Source organism: Mobula hypostoma, chromosome 10, assembly GCF_963921235.1.
Source record: "Mobula hypostoma chromosome 10, sMobHyp1.1, whole genome shotgun sequence".
Classification (NCBI taxonomy): Eukaryota; Metazoa; Chordata; class Chondrichthyes; order Myliobatiformes; family Myliobatidae; genus Mobula; species Mobula hypostoma.
The window spans coordinates 46,396,750-46,418,365 of record NC_086106.1 but is presented as its reverse complement, the minus strand read 5'-3'; the positions used below and the strand labels follow the sequence as shown (position 1 = coordinate 46,418,365).

Below are 21,616 nucleotides of genomic sequence, written 5' to 3'. Positions count from 1 at the left end.
GAGTGTATGTACAGAAGGAGACAGAGAGACAGAATGAATTATTTAAATTTGGTACTTAATTACGAAATAGTTCAGCACAAAATAGTGAGGCAAAAAAACTCTCCCTGTGCCAAACTGTTCTATGTTCTGTCAATTCACGTTTTGATTTCAACTATCTTGCAGAAACTTTCCAAACCCTATTACTACAGGAAATACTGGAGCAAGATGGCTCCAGCAAATCCAAAGAGGACCTGGCCTACTTTGTCATAGCCCTCCCTCATACATTATTTTCTACTTGCACTATTCTGTAACTGCAAAGTTATGAGACCACAAGAAGATATCGGCCAGAATTAGGCCATTTGGCCCCTTGAGTCTGCTCCACCATTTTAAAATGGCTGATCCATTTACCCTGTCAGCCTCAATCTCCTGCCTTCTACCTGTATCCCTTTGTGCACTGATCATTCAAGAATTTATCAACCTCTGCCTTAAATATACCCAGTGGCTTGACCTCCACAGCCACCTGTGGCAACAAATTCCACAGATTCACCACTCTTTGGTGAAAGAAATTCCTTCTCATTTCAGTTCTAAAAGGAAGCCCCTCTATTCTGAGTTTGTGTTCTCTGGTCTCAGATTCTCCCATCATAGGAAACATCCTCTGCACATTCACTTAATCAAGTCCTTTATCTTGCATTATTCTGCTTTTACTACTTTGATGTACTTACGTATGGCACAATCTGTATGGATGACACACAAAACAAAAGCTTTTCATTGTAAATGTGACACCGGTAATTCAACAGTATAGTTCTAAATATATTCAAACTTCCGTACTTTAAATAAACAGTGAAAATCACATTTCAAAGGAAACTAACAACATGGGTAATAGTTTCATGCACCAGCAACAACACATCAATATAAAATCACATGGAATTACTTCACACTCTGCTGTTATTTGTTAACGTTCCCCTCAACAACACTTTATGACCCTGGGAAATGAGCTACTTGTAATGCTAAGTGGATTAAAGCTGTAACACATCATAATACAATGGTAACTCAGTGGAAATGAGTTAATATTTTTTCCATACTCTACATACGCCCAAAATGTCAAACATCATTAGGCATTCAAATACATTCAATATTTCTCTGACTGAGATATTACTGGAAATAATTTGTACAGCTACTGGAGAATAATCTTATTTCCATACACTATAGAATGGGAAGACGGGCCCAATATAGGTAAAGGTTCTTTTGCAGCTACTTCTTTGGATTTGGGTGCTGCTGGTTAAACTAGTACATAGCCCGTATATTATATGCTATATACTTTATGTTATACACAGCCTGTATAATACACACTGTACTGTATTAAATCATACAAGCCCTGTATAATACACACTGTACTGTACTAGATTATACACGGCCTATATAATACTTACTGTACTGTACCAGATTATACACGGCCTGTATAATACACACTGTACTGTACTAGATTATACAGGGCCTGTATAATACACATTGTACTGTACTAGATTATACAGGGCCTGTATAATACACACTGTACTGTATTAGATTATACAGGGCCTGTATAATACACACTGTACTGTACCAGATTATACAGGGCCTGTATAATACACACTGTACTGTACTAGATTATACAGGGCCTGCATAATACACACTGTACTGTATTAGATTATACACTGCCTGTATAATACACATTGTACTGTATTAGATTATACACTGCCTATATAATACTCACTGTACTGTACTAGATTATACACGGCCTGTATAATCTATAATTCAGGATGGATGTAATGACAAAGAAGGTGTGGCAATACCTTTACTGTTATAGGGGATTCAAGAGGTTCAACTTGCTACCCAACACCCTGGAGGTCCTATTGGAAGCACTCTGATGGCTTCACAGCTCTACAGGTGAGAAGACAGCTGAAACATCTCAACCCAAGCAAGGCTGTAGGACCGGATGGTGTCAGTACCAAGGTGCTCAAAGCCTGTGCCCCTCAGCTATGTGGAGTACTTCACCATGTCTTCAACCTGAGCCTGAGGCTCCGGAGGGTTCCTGTACTGTGGAAGATGTCTTGCCTCGTCCCTGTGCCGAAGACGCCGCGCCCCAGTGGCCTCAATGACTACAGACCGGTGGCATTGACCTCCCACATCATGAAGACCCTGGAGAGACTTGTTCTGGAGCTACTCCGGCCTGTGGTCAGGCCACACTTAGATCTCCTCCAGTTCGCCTACCAGCCCCGAGTAGGAGTTGAGGATGCCATCATCTACCTGCTGAACCGTGTCTATGCCCACCTGGACAAGCCAGTGAGCACTGTGAGGGTCATGTTTTTTGACATCTCCAGTGCGTTCAACACCATCCGCCCTGCTCTGCTGGGGGAGAAGCTGACAGTGATGCAGGTGGATGCTTTCCTGGTGTCATGGATTCTTGATTACCTGACTGGCAGACCACAGTACGTGTGCTTGCAACACTGTGTGTCCGACAGAGTGATCAGCAGCACTGGGGCTCCACAGGGGATTGTCTTGTCTCCCTTTCTCTTCAACATTTACACCTCGGACTTCAACTACTGCACAGAGTCTTGTCATCTTCAGAAGTTTTCGGATGACTCTGCCATAGTTGGATGCATCAGCAAGGGAAATGAGGCTGAGCACAGGGCTACGGTAGGAAACTTTGTCACATGGTGTGAGCAGAATTATCTGCAGCTTAATGTGAAAGAGGCTGAGGAGCTGGTGGTAGACCTGAGGAGAGCTAAGGTACCGGTGACCCCTGTTTCCATCCAGGAGGTCAGTGTGGACATGGTGGAGGATTACAAATACCTGGGGATGCGAATTGACAATAAACTGGACTGGTCAAAGAACACTGAGGCTGTCTACAAGAAGGGCCAGAGCCATCTCTATTTCCTGAGGAGACTGAGGTCCTTTAACATCCGCCGGATGATGCTGAGGATGTTCTACGAGTCTGTGGTGGCCAGTGCTATCATGTTTGCTGTTGTGTGCTGGGGCAGCAGGCTGAGGGTAGCAGACACCAACAGAATCAACAAACTCATTCGTAAGGCCAGTGATGTTGCGGGGATGGAACTGGACTCTCTGACGGTGGTGTCTGAAAAAAGGATGCTGTCTATGTTGCATGCCATCTTGGTCAATGCCTCCCATCCACTACATAATGTACTGGTTGGGCACAGGAGTACATTCAGCCAGAGACTCATTCCACCAAGATGCAGCACAGAGTGTCATAGGAAGTCATTCCTGCCTGTGGCCATCAAACTTTACAACTCCTCCCTTGGAGGGTCAGACACCCTGAGCCAATAGGCTGGTCCTGGACTTATTTCATAATTTACTGGCATAATTTACATATTACTATTTAACTATTTTTGGTTCTATTACTAGTTATTATTTATGGAGCAACTGTAACGAAAACCAATTTCCCCCAGGATTAATAAAGTATGACTATGACTATGACTATCGTGCTCTGGTCCGGCAAATGACGTGCACACAAATATAAGAAGTTGCAAAGGCTGTGGATTCAACCCAATATCGGTTGTATCTACAAGGAAGCACTGCCCAAAGAGGGAGGTGGGACATCCCCACCACCTGAACCATGGCATCCTCTCTACTTATAATCAGGCAGGGGGTCTCACAAGATCAGATTCAAGAGCTGCCACTTCTCTCCAAGCACAATTACACCTCAAATCACTCCAGGTTCACTTTGGTCACTTTACACTGAAACAAACTTTGTTCTAATTAAGTTCTTGTAATTGTGTTCTTCTGTAAACTTGTGTTTAGTCCATGATTAATTTATATTGTTCTTGTGAATGCTGTTCGTACATGCCAGGGAAGCCGCTGCAGGGAAGTTTTTCATTGCTCTGGTAGCTACATGTGCTTGTGCATATGACGATAAACTCAACTTTGACTTTGGCCAGAACTTTGTGTCTCTGTCCAGTTATCCTGGAGCAAGTGAGACGATGCAGCAATGCTATTAAGCAGGAAATTGCGGGAGTTTCACTCTTGAATTTGAAAGAATTCAGATCAGCAATTCAAAGGTACTGACCCCATACACTCAGTGTCCTTGTCGTTCTCCGGGGTGGTTGTGCTGTTGAAGGAGTCCTAGGGAAGCGTAAACAGTCCACCCTGTAGACGGTCACACTGCACTGTCAGCACAAAGACTTTGAGTACAGTAGATGTTTAAGGTGGAGAAAATGATTGCCAATAAAATGGCCTGTCATCTTTTGGATGGCATTCAGGGCTTTTTGAGCACAACAAAGCACACGTTTGTGGGTACAGTTTTAACTTGGCTGCTTCTGGTGTTATCAAAAGGAGCTGTGAGCCAGTGCTGATTGAAGCCTGGGGAACTGATTAAACCAACCCCAGCTTTGTGAGAGAAGCTGTAAGATGCTGTATAGGAGCAGATTTAGGCAATTCAGCCCATTGAGTCTGCTCTGCCTTTCAATCATAGCTGATGGTCTTTTAACCCCATTTTCCACTTTTCTTCCAGTAATCCTTAACCCCTTACCAATTACTGAATTGCTAAACACATCCTATACCCTGGCCTTCACAGCCCTCTGTGGCAAAGAATTGCACAGCTTCGGTACCCTCTGACTGAAGAAATTTCGACTCATCTCAGGTTTAAAGGAATGTAAACAACAGGAATTCTGCAGATGCTGGGAATTCAAGCAACACACATCAAAGTTGCTGGTGAACGCAGCAGGCCAGGCAGCATCTCTAGGAAGAGGTACAGTCGACGTTTCAGGCCGAGACTCTTCGTCAGGACTTACTGAAGGAAGAGTTAGTAAGAGATTTGAAAGAGATTTCAAAGGGTCTCGGCCTGAAATGTCGACTGTACCTCTTCCTAGAGATGCTTTAAAGGAATGTCCTTTTATTCTGAGGCTGCGGCTTCAGTTCATAGACTCACCAACTAATAGACACATCCTCTCCACATTCAACCCAGCCAGGCACTTCACTGCTCTGGAGGTTTCAATGGGATTCCACTCATCCATCTGAACCCCATCAAATACAGGACAAAGCCATCAAACACTCCTCGTGTATTAAGCCTTTAATTCTTGTGGACCTCCTTCGGATCCTTTCCAGGGCAACACATTCTTAGTTCAATACGGCCTAAATTTGCGGTGGGAACAAACCAAGGAAATTGAAGGTTTACAAGACGTATTTCGTCCTCACCACTTTGCTGCATTGTGTTGTTTCAGCATTGTTTTCAAGATACAGTAGTTTAGAATAGCTATGTTGGAATACAAAGTAGATATGTAATGGGTCAAAAGAACATGAAAACAAAATTGCTTTTCTCAGTAGGGCAGAGCTTCAGGAAAGTGTTGCCATTTCTACAATGAACTGTCTTCATTGAAATCCACAGGGAAAACAGCCGAGAACAGTGAACCTATTCCTTTCAAATCAGAGGAATGAATGTGAGGCATAAATATCAAGTAATCTAATTCAATTTCTAATTACAAACAAGAGAAAATCTGCAGATGCTAGAAACCTAAGCAACACACACAAAATGCTGGGGGAACTGAGCAGGTCAGGCAGCATCTATGGAAAAGAGTACAATCAAAGTTTCGGGCCGAAACCCTTCAGGACCTGCTGAAGGGCCTCAGTCCGAAATGTTGACTGTACTTTTTTCCATGGATGCTGCCTGGCCTGCTGAGTTCCTTAAGCAATTTGTGTTAACTTTCAATTAGTTAGATTTTCCTTAAATATGTTTAAACATTTTTCCAAATGCTTTCATGTGAATTTTTTTTCTTATTTTTCATTAATTTTCAGTGCATTTTAATTGTTTCAATAAGAAGATAACAGTCTTCAATGTTTTTGACAAAAGGGATGAGGGGAGGCTGCAAGCATTTGTCTCAGTTGTTTTGTGGAGGGATTTAATCAACCTGACACCAGTAGATTAACAAGGCCCCACAGCTTAGTGAAGATCTACTATTTCAATCAAGGATTTACATCCCAACATGTTAATGTTTGGGAATCTACATATTACCTATGGACACCCTTCAGTCCATTGAGTTTATGTCAGTTCCATCCATTTCATTCTCCCGCTTCTTGTTCCCTTGTACCTTATTCACCCTGAGACGCCCAAGAACTCTTCCCAGATTCTCCCGGATACAGATGTGTGTCAGTACTGACTAGGGACAGCAGCAAAGTCCGCCCAACGAATATGGACATGCTCACAAAAGCAAAGATAAACATGCATACAGTGCTGTTCACAGTTCAGGAGTTTTAAAGTGTAACCCTGTTGTAATTTAGGAATCCAGTTTACTTTTAACAAACATCCACAAACAGCAATATAGTAACAACAAAGAAATGGCCTAGGAATTAAATGAGGGATCTGTTTTGCGAATTGCGGCAGAATCACTTTAAGAAATCATAATAGTGCTACCTTACTGTGTTCTACTTGCCCCACAAGTTCTGAGCTCACAGCTGCTGCCCCATTCGCACACTCCAGCTAGGAAGTTCTGTGCTGTCGAAGTGACCCATCTGTGGCAGGACCATGGGCCTCCATGAGGATGAGGGAGATGGAAATAGAGCGCAAAAGTGGGGGGGGGGGTGGCGTGTGCAAAGTTGAGGGGAGAAAATTGAGGAGGGTATCTAGGGCATAACCACATGTTAATTAGTGTAATTTAGTGGGATCGTGTGCTAAATAGTGGCCAATAAGTCCTTCAGTCTTGATGGCCCACAGTATGACATAGCTGGATGATCGACTGTTTACTGTCTTCATTCTGTACCCAAGTCTCAGCCCCAGATGTCTTTTTCAGTCTCCAGAGTCGGATTTCCAACCACCCTGTGGGTGAAATCTGGCACAGCGAGTAGAGCTGCTACCTTCATGCTCTCGTGAGCTGGGTTCAATTGTAGCCTCTGCCACTGTCCTTGTGGAGTTTGCATGTTCTCCCTTCAATGCATGACTTTTCTCTGGGTGCTTCGGATTTTTCTAACATCTCCAGACTTTTAAATTGCCGGGTTAGCAGAGCATTATAAACTTACAAGTGCAGGCTAAGAACTGAAGGAGTTGGGTAGAGTAAAATGGGGTTAGAGTGGACACACGGGGCTGAAGGCCTGTCTTAGTGCTGTATCATTTATGACTCTGATTCTGTGGTTAAATTCTTGCTGGGACTACGAATGTAAACAGCTGAGGCCACAGCTAACGTAAAAAATTAAAGAGGCATCACATCATTTTAAAACTGACCTATAAATTCTCAGCAATTCCTTAACACAAACAACAGGAATTTTGCAGATGCTGGAGATTCAAGCAACATACATCAAAGTTGCTGGTGAACGCAGCAGGCCAAGCAGCATCTCTTTGAGGTTGTGTCCCTCAAATATTGATTATTCATTTCTGTACCCGCTATATGGTGCATAATGACTCATTGCTGAGAAGTGTCGAATCCCAGCTTCAGGGCAATGTTTCATTAATATTTGATCAGCTGGAAATGAATCTAAAATATATACAGCTTGTAAATCTGTAAATATCTGTCAAATCAAAGAGTTTAAAAATTAACTCAGAAAGAAAATGCTAATAAAAGATTGGGGATTTTTAGTTACAAAAATATTGAAAGCTGCTTTAGCTGAGAAAATGGTAAAAGCTCAATGATTCACACTATTTTGCTTCACCGGTCAGTGTGGACAGAGCAACTGAAGGGTCTGGTCACTGGGTGAATTGTGGTCAGTGTGGACAGAGGCAGTTGAAGGGTCTAGTCACTGGGTGAATCGTGGTCAGTGCGGACACAGTGGATGAAGGGTCTGGTCACTGGTTGAAGGGTCTGGTCACTGACTGAAGGGTCTGGTCACTGGGTGAAGGGTCTGGTCAGTGGATGAAGGGCCTGGTCACTGGGTGAAGGGCCTGGTCACTGGGTGAAGGGTTTGGTCAATGGATGAAGGGTCTGGTCAGTGGATGAAGGGTCTGGTCACTGACTGAAGGGCCTGGTCACTGGGTGAATCGTGGTCAGTGTGGACACAGTGGATGAAGGGTCTGGTCACTGGATGAAGGGTCTGGTCACTGGGTGAAGGGTCTGGTCAGTGGATGAAGGGTCTGGTCAGTGGGTGAAGGGTCTGGTCACTGACTGAAGGGTCTGGTCACTGGGTGAAAGGTCTGGTCACTGACTGAAGGGTCTGGTCACTGGGTGAAAGGTCTGGTCACTGACTGAAGGGTCTGGTCACTGGGTGAAGGGCCTGGTCACTGGGTGAAGGGTTTGGTCAGTGGATGAAGGGTCTGGTCACTGACTGAAGGGTCTGGTCACTGGGTGAAGGGCCTGGTCACTGGGTGAAGGGTTTGGTCAGTGGATGAAGGGCCTGGTCACTGGGTGAATCGTGGTCAGTGTGGACACAGTGGATGAAGGGTCTGGTCACTGGATGAAGGGTCTGGTCACTGGGTGAAGGGTCTGGTCAATGGATGAAGGGTCTGGTCAGTGGGTGAAGGGTCTGGTCACTGACTGAAGGGTCTGGTCACTGGGTGAAAGGTCTGGTCACTGACTGAAGGGTCTGGTCACTGGGTGAAAGGTCTGGTCACTGACTGAAGGGTCTGGTCACTGGGTGAAGGGCCTGGTCACTGGGTGAAGGGTTTGGTCAGTGGATGAAGGGTCTGGTCACTGACTGAAGGGTCTGGTCACTGGGTGAATCGTGGTCAGTGTGGACACAGTGGATGAAGTGTCTGGTCACTGGGTGAAGGGTCTGGTCACTGGGTGAATCGTGGTCAGTGTGGACACAGTGGATGAAGTGTCTGGTCACTGGGTGAAGGGTCTGGTCACTGGGTGCAGGGTCTGGTCAGTGGGTGAAAGGTCTGGTCACTGGGTGAAGGGTCTGGTCACTGGGTGCAGGGTCTGGTCAGTGGGTGAAAGGTCTGGTCACTGACTGAAGGGTCTGGTCACTGGATGAAGGGTCTGGTCAGTGGGTGAAGGGTCTGGTCACTGACTGAAGGGTCTGGTCACTGGGTGAAGCGTCTAGTCAGTGGATGAAGGGTCTGGTCACTGACTGAAGGGTCTGGTCACTGGGTGAAGGGTCTGGTCACTGGATGAAGGGTCTGGTCACTGGGTGAAGGGTCTGGTCACTGGGTGAAGGGTCTGGTCAGTGGATGAAGGGTCTGGTCACTGACTGAAGGGACTGGTCACTGGGTGAATCATGGTCAGTGTGGACACAGTGGATGAAGTGTCTGGTCACTGGGTGAAGGGTCTGGTCACTGGATGAATCGTGGTCAGTGTGGACACAGTGGATGAAGGGTCTGGTCACTGGATGAAGGGTCTGGTCAGTGGGTGAAGGGTCTGGTCACTGGGTGAAGGGTCTGGTCAGTGGGTGAAAGGTCTGGTCACTGACTGAAGGGTCTGGTCACTGGGTGAAGGGTCTGGTCAGTGGATGAAGGGTCTGGTCACTGGGTGAAGGGTCTGGTCAGTGGGTGAAAGGTCTGGTCACTGACTGAAGGGTCTGGTCACTGGGTGAAGGGTCTGGTCACTGGATGAAGGGTCTGGTCAGTGGGTGAAGGGTCTGGTCACTGACTGAAGGGTCTGGTCACTGGGTGAAGGGTCTAGTCAGTGGATGAAGGGTCTGGTCACTGACTGAAGGGTCTGGTCACTGGGTGAAGGGTCTGGTCAGTGGGTGAAAGGTCTGGTCACTGACTGAAGGGTCTGGTCACTGGGTGAAGGGTCTGGTCAGTGGATGAAGGGTCTGGTCACTGGGTGAAGGGTCTAGTCAGTGGATGAAGGGTCTGGTCACTGACTGAAGGGTCTGGTCACTGGGTGAAGGGTCTGGTCAGTGGGTGAAGGGTCTGGTCACTGACTGAAGGGTCTGGTCACTGGGTGAAGGGTCTAGTCAGTGGATGAAGGGTCTGGTCACTGACTGAAGGGTCTGGTCACTGGGTGAAGGGTCTGGTCAGTGGGTGAAAGGTCTGGTCACTGACTGAAGGGTCTGGTCACTGGGTGAAGGGTCTGGTCAGTGGATGAAGGGTCTGGTCACTGGGTGAAGGGTCTAGTCAGTGGATGAAGGGTCTGGTCACTGACTGAAGGGTCTGGTCACTGGGTGAAGGGTCTGGTCACTGGATGAAGGGTCTGGTCAGTGGGTGAAGGGTCTGGTCACTGACTGAAGGGTCTGGTCACTGGGTGAAGGGTCTAGTCAGTGGATGAAGGGTCTGGTCACTGACTGAAGGGTCTGGTCACTGGGTGAAGGGTCTGGTCAGTGGGTGAAAGGTCTGGTCACTGACTGAAGGGTCTGGTCACTGGGTGAAGGGTCTGGTCAGTGGATGAAGGGTCTGGTCACTGGGTGAAGGGTCTGGTCAGTGGGTGAAAGGTCTGGTCACTGACTGAAGGGTCTGGTCACTGGGTGAAGGGTCTGGTCACTGGATGAAGGGTCTGGTCAGTGGGTGAAGGGTCTGGTCACTGGGTGAAGGGTCTGGTCACTGGATGAATCGTGGTCAGTGTGGTTAGAGTGGATAAAGGGTCTCTTTCTCTATAACTCTCACTTGCAGAAACAGACAGCAGAAGTCATTTTCAGTTCTATTTTGGAATTATTACATTTTGCCAAGTAAAATAGCTATCTATGTTTGTGTGCAGTGATGATGAAAGAAGGTGACAGGAAGAGGATCCAAATTAACAACACAACCCAACAATTTCATCACTGAATGAGAACATTTATATAAGTGCATCTATATGTCAATCCCATAATGGGCAACTGTCTCATCACAAATGCATGCCTGCCTAAAGAATCTCTAGCCTATAACAAGGATAAAATTTAACTCAAAGGTTCTGGTTTTCAAGCTGAGCCTGGGAACTTAAGGAACAGCTAACATCAAACACCAAAAGATAGAAACATAGAAAACCTACAGTACAGTACAGGCCCTTCGGCCCAGAGTTGTGCCAAACATGTCCCTACCTTAGAAATTATTAGGCTTAGGCCTTCTATTTTACTAAGCTCCATGTACCTATCTAGATGTCTCTTAAAAGACCCATCTTATCCACCTCTACCACCGTTGCCAGCAGCCCATTCCACGCACTCACCACTCTCTGAGTAAAAAAAAACTTACCTCTGACCTCTCCTCTGTACCTACTCCCCAGCACTTTAAACCTGTGTCCTCTTGTGGCAACCATTTCAACCCAGGGATAAAGCCTCTGACTATCCACAATATCAATGCCTCTCATCATCTTATACACCTCTATCAGGTCACCTCTGATCCTCCGTCACTCCAAGGAGAAAAGACTGAGTTCACTCAACCTATTCTCATAAGGCATGTTCCCCAATCCAGGATTTTGGAATTACCATTGACCAGAAACTCAAAAGGAGCAGCCACAAATGTATTGCAGTTGTTACAACCACAGTAGGTTGTGTGTTGTAGATAGTGTCAACAAAAGACAAGTGAAGTTTGCACTGCATTAATCCTTACTTCCTTGGATGAATACCAAGGCAGCAATGCTCTAAAGCCTGGTTGGCAATTAGTGGTGAGCAGTGTGCCATATGTGTCGGTGCTGGGCCTGCAACTGTTCACAATATACATTAACAACCTGGAAGAGGGGACCGAGTGTAGTGTATCTAAGTTTGCTGATGACACTAACTTGATTGGAAAAGCAAATTCTGCAGAGATACGGAGAGTCTGCAGAGATATACAGATAAGTTAAGTGAGTGGGCAAGGGTCTGGCAGATGGAGTACAATGTTGCTAAATGCAAGGTCATCCACTTTGGAAGGAAAAATGGAAGAGCAGATTATGTAAATGGTAAAAAATTGCAGTATGCTGCTGTGCAGAGGGACTTGGGAGTGCTTGTGGATGAATCGCAGAAGGTTGGTTTGCAGGTGCAACAGGCTATCAAGACGACAAATGGAATGTTGGCCTCCATTGCTAGAGGGATTGAATTTAAGAACAAGGAACTGTACAGGTACTAGTGAGGTCACATCTGGAGTACTGCATGCAGTTCTGGTCTCCTGACTTGAGGAAGGATATACTGGCTTTGGAGGTGGTGCAGAGGACGTCCACCAGGTTGATTCCAGAGATGAGGGGGTTAGACTACGAGGAGAGTTTGAGTCGCCTGGGACTGTACTCGCTGGAATTCAGAAGGATGAGAGGAGATCTTGTAGAAACATTATGAAAGGGATGGATAAGAGGCAGGAAAGTTGTTTCCACTGGTAAGTGAGACTAGAACTACAGTAGGGGACATAGCCTCAAGATTCGTGGGATATTTAGAATGACAGAGTAAACACTGTTAATGTCTGTAAAATGCTTGTTGGAAGTAGCTGGATTCTTTCTTAGTCTCAGGCACCATTAAAATGTGAATGTCTGTCAAGTGGTTTGATAGGTAGCTTGATGGATTATTTTTGGATTCAGGTTTATCATTTACACGTAAACATTAATATACTTCTGTAAATCCAAGGAATGCGGTGTGTTACAAGATAATGAGTTGAGACCATGCAAATGTCTAATTGATTTATGAGGGTATGCTGTACATTGTGTTGTTAAACACATATACTGTCTGAAAGAAAGAAACCAGACTGAGATAATGGAAAGGGAACAAAAGATCAAAGAATTTGTCTGTCCCTGTGTGCCTCCGCACTTGTGAAACTTGTATTTATGGGGATGCCTTTCCCGTTTCATTGGGCTTCAAGCAGGACCGGATCATGATCAATGCCTGTGAACAGGGTGGTTTCACTAATGAGTCAGAATTCCAAGTTCCACTGACAACAGCACAATCAATTGGCGACTAACAATCGTGAGCCCCAAGATCTTTGTGCCTTACAGAAACGTTTGTGGAAATCTTTGTGACTTGCTATGTAGTACGTTGTGTGGTTTATTAGTGCTTTCTGCTTTATGGTAACAAATTAGGCTGAAGTTACTTTGTTGTGCTTGGACACTTAGTACCACATCTCCTGAACACTGGAAGGTTGGGACTGATTAATCCAGCCCATTACACCTCTCCAGTAGCACCCTGGGAGATCCTTCTCCTTCACTTCTTTCTTCTGAGTGTGGCCACAGGAAAGCAGCATCCATCATCAAGGACCTCCACCATCCCGGCCACAATCTCTTCTCACTATCACCACTGGGCAGGAGGTACAGGAGCCTACACACCAGACCACCAGGTTCAGGAACAGTTATTACCCGACAAACATCAAGCTCCTGAACCAGTGTGAATAATTACACTCACCTCAACTCTGAACCTACAGACTCACTTTCAAGGACTCTACAAGTCGTGTTCTCAGAACTACTTATTTGTGTTTTTTTTATTGGCACTATTTGGTTTTTTTGTACACTGATTGTTTGGTAGTCTTTATTGATGCATAGGTTTTTCATAAATTCCATTGTATTTCTTTATTTTCCTGTAAATGCCCGCAAGAAAATGAATCTCAAGGTAGCATATGGCGACATATATATATATTTAGATAATGCATTTCCTTTGACTTTGAAAGGAATGCAGCAATTCAAGAAGGTGTCGCAAGATTTCCCGCACACAGTAGAAGCCAATATGCCATTTGATTTCTGAATCACTTGCTGTAGCAGGCTGCCAACACTTTGTGACTTATGTGGAAGAACACCTCGATCCCTCAATTACACAGAACAAATAAAACTGCAAATCATGGGATTTGATCAAAAACAGAAGTGGTGGAAGAAATGAGCAAGTCAAGCGGAATCTGTGGAAAGAACTCTGGGCCAGTGACCCTTTCTTAAAAATGGAGGACGAGCTGAGCTGGGGGTTTGGGGAGGTGTGACAAAAGGAGGGTAAGACAAAAGACCCCATGGATATTGATAAGATCTTAAGACTATAAGACATAGGAGCAGAATTAGGCCATTTGGTCCATCAAGTCTGCTCCCCCATTCAATCACTACTGATCATTTTTTCACCTTCTCAACCTCACTCCCCAACCTTCTCCCCATAATGTTTAATGCCATGTCTAGTCAAGAACCTATCTATCTCTGCCTTAAATATACCCAATGACCTGGCCTCCACAGCTGCCTGTGGTAATAAATTCCACAAATTCACCACCCTCTGGCAAAAGAAATTTCTCCGCATCTGTTTTAAATGGACACCCCTCTATCCTGAGGTTGTGCCCTCTTGTCACAGCCCCCTCACCATGGGAAACATTCTATCCACATCTGCTCTGTCTAGCCCTTTCAACATTCAAAAGGTTTCAGTGAGATCCCCCCCATCCTTCTAAATTTCAACAAGTACAGACCCATCCATCAAACGTTCCTTGATTGATAACCCTTTCATTCCCAGAATCATCCTTGTGAACCTCCTCTCGACCCTCTCCAATGCCAGCACATCTTTTCTGATGCCAAAACTGTTGACAATACTCAAGGTGAGGCCTCACCAGTATCTTATAAGGCCTCAGCATCACATCCCTGCTCTTGTGTTCTGGACCTCTTGAAATGAATGCTAACATTGCATTTGTCTTCCTCACCACTGACTCAACCAGCAAGTAAACCTTTAGGGTGTTCTGCACAAGTCCCTTTGCATCTCACATTTTTGGATTTTCTCCCCATTTAGAAAATAGTCTGAACATTTATTTCTTCTACCAAAGTGCATGACCATGCATTTTCCAACATTGTATATCATTTGCCACTTTCTTTCCCATTCTCCTAATCTGTCTAAGTTGTTCTGCAGCCTACCTGTTTCCTCAACACTACTTGACCCCCCACCAATCTTCATATCATTTGCAAACTTGGCAACAAAGCCATCTATTCCATCATCTAACTCATTGATATACAGCATAAAAAGAAGTGGTCCCAACACCGACCCCTGCGGAACACCACCAGTCAATGGCAGTCAACCAGAAAGGGATCCTTTCATTCCCACTCGCTGCCTCCTACCAATCAGCCAATGCTCTTACCATGCCAGTAACTTTCCTGTAATACCATGGGCTCTTAACTTGGTAAGCAGCTTCATGAGTGGCACCGTGTCAAAGGCCTTCTGAAAATCCAAATATACAACATCTACTACATCCCCTTTATCTATCCTACGTGTAATTTAATCAGAGAATTCCAACAGGTTCATCAGGCAAGATTTTCCCTTAAGGAAACCCTACTGACTTTGAACTATCTTGTCCTGTGTCACCAAGTACTCTATAACTTCATTCTTAACAATTGAATCCAACATCTTCCCAAACATTGAGGCCAAGCTAACTCGTCTATAATTTTCTTTCTGCTGCCTTTCTCCTTTCTTAAAGAGTGGAGTGATATTTGTGACTTTTCAGTCCTCTGGCACCATGCCAGAGTCCAATGATTTTTGAAAGATCATTTCTAATGCTGCTACAATCTCTAACGCTACCTCTTTCAGAACCCTAGGGTGCAGTTTATCTGGTCGGGCTGAAAAAGAGCAGGGGTACTGTCCATTAGAGAGGTATTTCAAAAAGACTGCATGCGAAAGGAACATGATAGTGAGAGATGATGAGAACAGTTTATCTGAGGTTGAGGAATGCAGTGTTTTTACAGAAGGCTGCAAAGTGTCCAGATGGAAGGTAAATTGTTGATCTCATAGCACATTCGGATGGCAGTGGAGGAGGCTATAGACAGATAGATTAGAAAGGAACTGGGATTGCGAATTGAAGCAGCAGGCAGAAGGAAACTCGAATCACCCCGCACACGGATCCGGGTTGTTCTGTGAAGTGACACGTATAAACTGCTGGAGGTACTCAGCATTTTGTCTGTGTGGCTCTGAATTTCTAGCATTGTGTTAGTGCTCTGTGAAACAATTGTCCAAACTGTGTATGTATTCCACAGTGTAGAGGAGGCCATATTGTGAACACCAAATGCAGTGGTTTAGGTTGTCAGAAGTGGAAGAGTTGCTTCACCTGCAATTACTGATCATTCCCCCACCGGGTGCTGGGAATTACTGATTGTCCCCCGCCCCCGGGTGCTGGGAATTACTGATCACCCTCTCCAGCTGCTGGGAATTACTGATTGTCCCCCACCGGGTGCTGGGAATTACTGATCATCCACTCCGGGTGCTGGGAATTACTGATTGTCCCCCCCCCCCGGGTGCTGGGAATTACTGATCATCCACTCCGGGTGCTGGGAATTACTGATCATCCACACTGGGTGCTGAGAATTACTGATTGTCCCCCACCCCTAGGTGCTGGGAATTAGTGATTGTCCACCCCCTCCCACCACCGGGTGCTGGGAATTACTGATTGTCCCCCCCAACCCAGGTGTTGGGAATTACTGATCACCCTCTCCGGGTGGCAGGAATTACTGATTGTCCCCCACCTCCCAGGTGCTGGGAGTTACAGATCACACTCTCCAGGTGCTGGGAATTACTAATTACCCTCTCCGGGTGCTGGGAGTTACTGATTGACCCCCACCCCCCCGGGGTGCTGGGAATTACTGATCACCCCCCCCCGGGTGCTTTGAGTTACTGATTGTCCTCCCCTTGGGTGCTGGGAGTTACTGATTGTCCCCCCCCAGGTGTTGGGAATTACTGATTCCCCCCCCCCCCGCGTGCTGGGAGTTACTGATTGTCCCGCTTGGAGCTGGGAATTACTGGTTGTACCCCCCCGCGTGCTGAGTTACTGATTGTCCTCCCCCCAGGTGTTGGGAATTACTGATTGTCCCCCCCCGCCGGGTGGAGGGAATTACTGATTGCCCCCCCCCGGAAGCAGGGAACTACTGATTGTCCCCCAGGTGCTGGGAATTACTGATTGTCCCCCCCCCGGGTGCTGGTAATTACTGATTGTCCCCCCGCCCCCCCGCATGCTGGGAGTTACTGATTGTCCTCCCCCCCGGGTGTTGGGAATTACTGATTGTCCCCCTCCGGGTGGAGGGAATTACTGATTGCCCCCCCCCCGGTGCTGGGAGTTACTGATTGCCACCCCCAGGTGTAGGTAGTTACTGATTGTCCCCCCCCCCAGGTGCTGAGAATTACTGATTGTCTCACCCCCCGGGTGCTGGGAATTACTGATTGACCATCCCCCCCGCCGTGCTGGGAATTAATGATTGTCCTCCTCCTGGGTGCTGGGATTTACTGATCACCCCCCCCCGCAGGTGCTGGGAGTTACTGATTATCCCCCAACCCCCCGCGTGCTGGGAGTTACTGATTGTCCACCCCCCCCCCGGGTGGAGGGAATTACTGATTGCCCCCCCCCTCCTGGAAGCAGGGAACTACTGATTGTCCCCCAGGTGCTGGGAATTACTGATTGTCCCCCCGCCCCCCCCCCCGCATGCTGGGAGTTACTGATTGTCCTCCCCCCGGGTGTTGGGAATTACTGATTGTCCCACCCCCCGGGTGCTGGGAATTACTGATTGACCCCGCTACCGGTGCTGGGAATTAATGATTGTCCTCCTTCTGGGTGCTGGGATTTACTGATCACCGCCACCACCCCCAGGTGCTGGGAGTTACTGATTATCCCCCACCGCCCCCCCCACCGTGTGCTGGGAGTTTCTGACCGTCACCACCCCCCCCCGCCCACGGGTGCTGGGAGTTACTGATTGCCCCCCCCCGGGTGCTGGGAATTAATGATTGTCCTTCACCCATGTGCTGGGAATTAATGATTGTCCTCCTCCTGGGTGCTGGGATTTACTGATTGTCCCCCCCCCCCCCGGGTGCTGGGAGTTACGGATTGCCCCCCCCCCCGAGTGCAGGGAATTAATGATTGTCCTCCTGGGTGCTGGGATTTACTGATCACCCCCCCCCCAGTGCTGGGAATTACTGATAACCCCCCGGGGTGGTGGGAAGGGAAGACTTGTCTGTTCATTTTGCCTCTTCCATTAATCCTCCCTGTAACACTTGTCCAAAGCTAAAACAGCTTTTTGCCTATGTGACATACTGCTTGAAGGAACAATCCTGACTTCTTTCACAGGCCCCTCTTTTATCGATTTATTAAGTTTCCAGCTGCAACCCACAGATGTAAGCCTACAATACCACTAATGGAACATCTCTGGAAAGTGGGAGGAAACCAGAGCACTCGGAGGAAACCCATGTGTTCACAGGCATTCACAGCCAGCACCAGAGTGGAACTCCCGACTCTGAGCGCTGGCACTGTCATCATCGTGTTATGTTATTGTGGCACCCATGTACTAACCCATATCCATTTTGGCTTGTAGTCAAGGTGCTGCTTTGCTATTCGGTGCTAGGGCAGGAACAGTGATGACAGTTAAAAGGCACCCAGATAGAGTGTTTAATGAGCAAAGCACAGATGGATATGGAACTAATACAGGCAAGAGGGATTAGTAGTGATAGGCATGATGGCTTGTAGAGATGCAATGGGCCGAAGGGTCTGTTTCTCTTCTTTACAGGTCTAAAATTGCTCATCATCACCTCCTCCTTGGAATAAAATTGGGTAATAAATGCCAGCACAGCCAGAGATTCATGGAATAAAAATATTTCCTTCTACTTCACTGCACAGACAAATACTACATAGGTTATTATTTTGCTTGAGAAATGGTAATCCTCATGGGGTACAAGAAAGATATTTTTGTGAAAGAAAATCAGTGCAGGGCTCTGGGGTAAAAATCAGTGCCCTGCGGCTAATTGGATAGCTCTCTCAGTAAACCAGCACATTATGATAGGCCGAATGGCCTCTCTATGGGTTAACGTTAGTCAGAGCACCACTCTTTGTACTTATTCAAACTCAATATGTTTGAAAACAGTTTTGTACAAAAGAACTCATCCCTTTCTCTTCACCACTTACACCTTGGACTTTAACTACTGCACAGAGTCATCATCTTCAGAAGTTTTCAGATGACTCTGCCACAGTTGGATGCATCAGCAAGGGAGATGAGGCTGAGTACAGGGCTACAGTAGGAAACTTTGTCACATGGTGTGAGCAGAATTATCTGCAGCTTAATGTGAAAAAGACTAAGGAGCTGGTGGTAGACCTGAGGAGAGCTAAGGTACCGGTGACCCCTGTTTCTATCCAGGGTGTCAGTGTGGACATGGTGGAGGATTACAAATACCTGGGGATACGAATTGACAATAAACTGGACTGGTCAAAGAACACTGAAGCTGTCTACAAGAAGGGTCAGAGCCGTCTCTATTTCCTGAGGAGACTGAGGTCCTTTAACATCTGCTGGATGATGCTGAGGATGTTCTACGAGTCTGTGGTGGCCAGTGCGATCATGTTTGCTGTTGTGTGCTAAGGCAGCAGGCTGAGGGTAGCAGACACCAACAGAATCAACAAACTCATTCGTAAGGCCAGTGATGCTGTGGGGATGGAACTGGACTCTCTGACGGTGGTGTCTGAAAGGAGGATGCTGTCCAAGTTGCATGTCATCTTGGTAAATGTCTCCCATCCACTACATAATGTACTGGTTGGGCACAGGAGTACATTCAGCCAGAGACTCATTCCACTGAGATGCAGCACAGAGCGTCATAGGAAGTCATTCCTGCCCATGGCCATCAAACTTTACAACTCCTCCCTTGGAGGGTCAGACACCCTGAGCCAATAGGTTGGTCCTGGACTTATTTCATAATTTACTGGCATAAATTACATATTACTATTTAATTATTTATGGTGTAACTGAAAACCATTTTCCCCCGGGATCAATGAAGTATGACTATAAACTAATGCTCCCCCAGTCTTATCCAAGGGTTGCTCCCAGGAATCTCAGCACACCTGCGCAAGCCCTGGGAAAACATTACATTACATTCTCAATGTCCCTCGGAAAGACAAGGCCAACTCAGAGATCACTGCATCTCATTAATGCAAACGGTCTGTGGAAATGGCAGTGTTACCCCTTCATCGCCCCGCCACACACACCCCACGTCCATCCCGTTTCCCCGACCAGGTTGAAAATATATAAAAGGATACGAATCCGTCCCATTGTCAACAATGGGTGTCTCACTTGGAAATTATGAAAATTCATCAAAACGATAACTGAATAAAATAAACTGGGTTCAATATAAAGACAATTTCTCGTCCTTTCAGTGCAGGGCTTTAAGCCAAACAGTTTGGGAGTTTTCTTCCACCGCGCTGAACTGCAGTACGGACTCGCAACGTAAACAAGCAGTGTATTGATCGTAGCGCCGGGCATCAACGACCGTCCCTAACGATGTACATGCAATTTCTCCCACTTCCATAGCAACTAAAGCAGCAGAATTTACAAGATTTGCATCCTCAGGCCGAACCCCGACAGAAGCATCTTTACATACTGAGCTACAAAGTCTGATAAACTGGCAGCTTCTCTAATCTGCACAAAACAGCAATCACAGAACCTGCAGATTTATACCGGACCGGTAATCATCCTTACCTATTTTTGCCAGCGACGCTAACATAATCCATAGTGTAATCTCAAAGGGCACCTGGACGTGGTGATATTCAATGGAGAAAATCTTGAGCGCGGCGCCGCCTGCACTCTCCTCCTCGGGCTCCCACCCCGGCTGCATAGCTTTGGATTCGGGCTGGCTGGAGGCTGCCGAATCCCATTGGCCACTCTCGTTGTTCGGCGCCGCAGTTTTCGAGTCCAGTTCAGTTTCAGCAAAGAGCAAGGTCCACAATAAAAGTTGGAACAATAAGATGCCGACCCAAAGACTGCAACGGGGCATGACGACCGGAGCTGTGGAGCAGATTGTCCTCAATCCACACGGCACCCGGTCAGCCTGAGCTCCCTGCAAAGGCGAGACCAGCCTTCGGTATTTAAAGCTGGATTGTCTTTTTTTTTTGCAACAGTACTATTTATTTTAATATTGTTGCTGCATATTGTTCCGGTTACACTGTCCTAAGGTGCTGCTTTCTGTTGCGGCTGTCGGCTACCAACGTTAACGTTAAACTCTGGGAGAGAATGGAGATTCCCCAGAGGTTGGAAGGGGCAGGATCCAGTCTTCAGACTCCACCATCCAGCACCTCGTGGGACCCGTACCACCACCGCATTCACTCCAAGCCCTTGGTGTTCCAACACCAAAAAAAATCGTTCTTCACCTTTGGCCTGGGTTGTCTGCAGGGGAGTAAATATTCCATGTTCCACTGCCAGGTAGTTCTGGCATCCCCTTCAAGTTCATTGTCGCAGGGTTTCAATTCAGCATAGAAATGCAGTTTTATTTCCAGCTGCAGCACAATGCATTCCATGACAAACATAAGCAAACAAACTGAAATTAACATTATGTAAGATAGAACTTGCCCTCCAACACTATCTCCTTCCCATCCCCCTGCCAGTACTTTACCCACGCAGTCTGCACCAGACCCACACACACACCGGTCTCACACCAGTCCCACACCAGACCCACACACACACCAGTCCCACACCAGTCTCAAACCAGACCCACACACACACCGGTCCCACACCAGTCCCACACACACACCAGTCTCACACCAGTCTCACACCAGACCCACACCAGACCCACACACACACCAGTCTCACACCAGACCCACACACACACCGGTCCCACACCAGACCCACACACACACCAGTCTCACACCAGTCTCACACCAGACCCACACCAGACCCACACACACACCAGTCTCACACCAGTCTCACACCAGACCCACACACACACCGGTCCCACACCAGACCCACACACACACCAGTCTCACACCAGTCTCACACCAGACCCACACCAGACCCACACACACACCAGTCCCACACCAGTCCCACACCAGTCCCACACCAGACCCACACACACACCAGTCCCACACCAGTCCCACACCAGTCCCATACCAGTCTCACACCAGACCCACACACACACCAGTCTCACACCAGTCCCACACCAGACCCACACCCCGGAC

General features: G+C 46.9%; 1 protein-coding gene across 2 annotated transcripts in view; it reads right to left on the bottom strand.

The window, feature by feature from the left end:
• The window catches only part of LOC134352884 (sodium/hydrogen exchanger 2-like), a 426,743-nt gene extending 405,993 nt beyond the window's left edge, over window positions 1-20,750 (bottom strand). For both annotated transcript variants that reach the window (XM_063060448.1, XM_063060451.1), the window contains exon 1: window positions 20,145-20,750. In XM_063060448.1, the coding sequence (XP_062916518.1) occupies window positions 20,145-20,439 (295 nt within the window). In that variant the 5' untranslated portion in view covers window positions 20,440-20,750. The remainder of the gene's footprint in view (window positions 1-20,144) is intronic.
• Window positions 20,751-21,616: the final 866 nt, after the last annotated feature.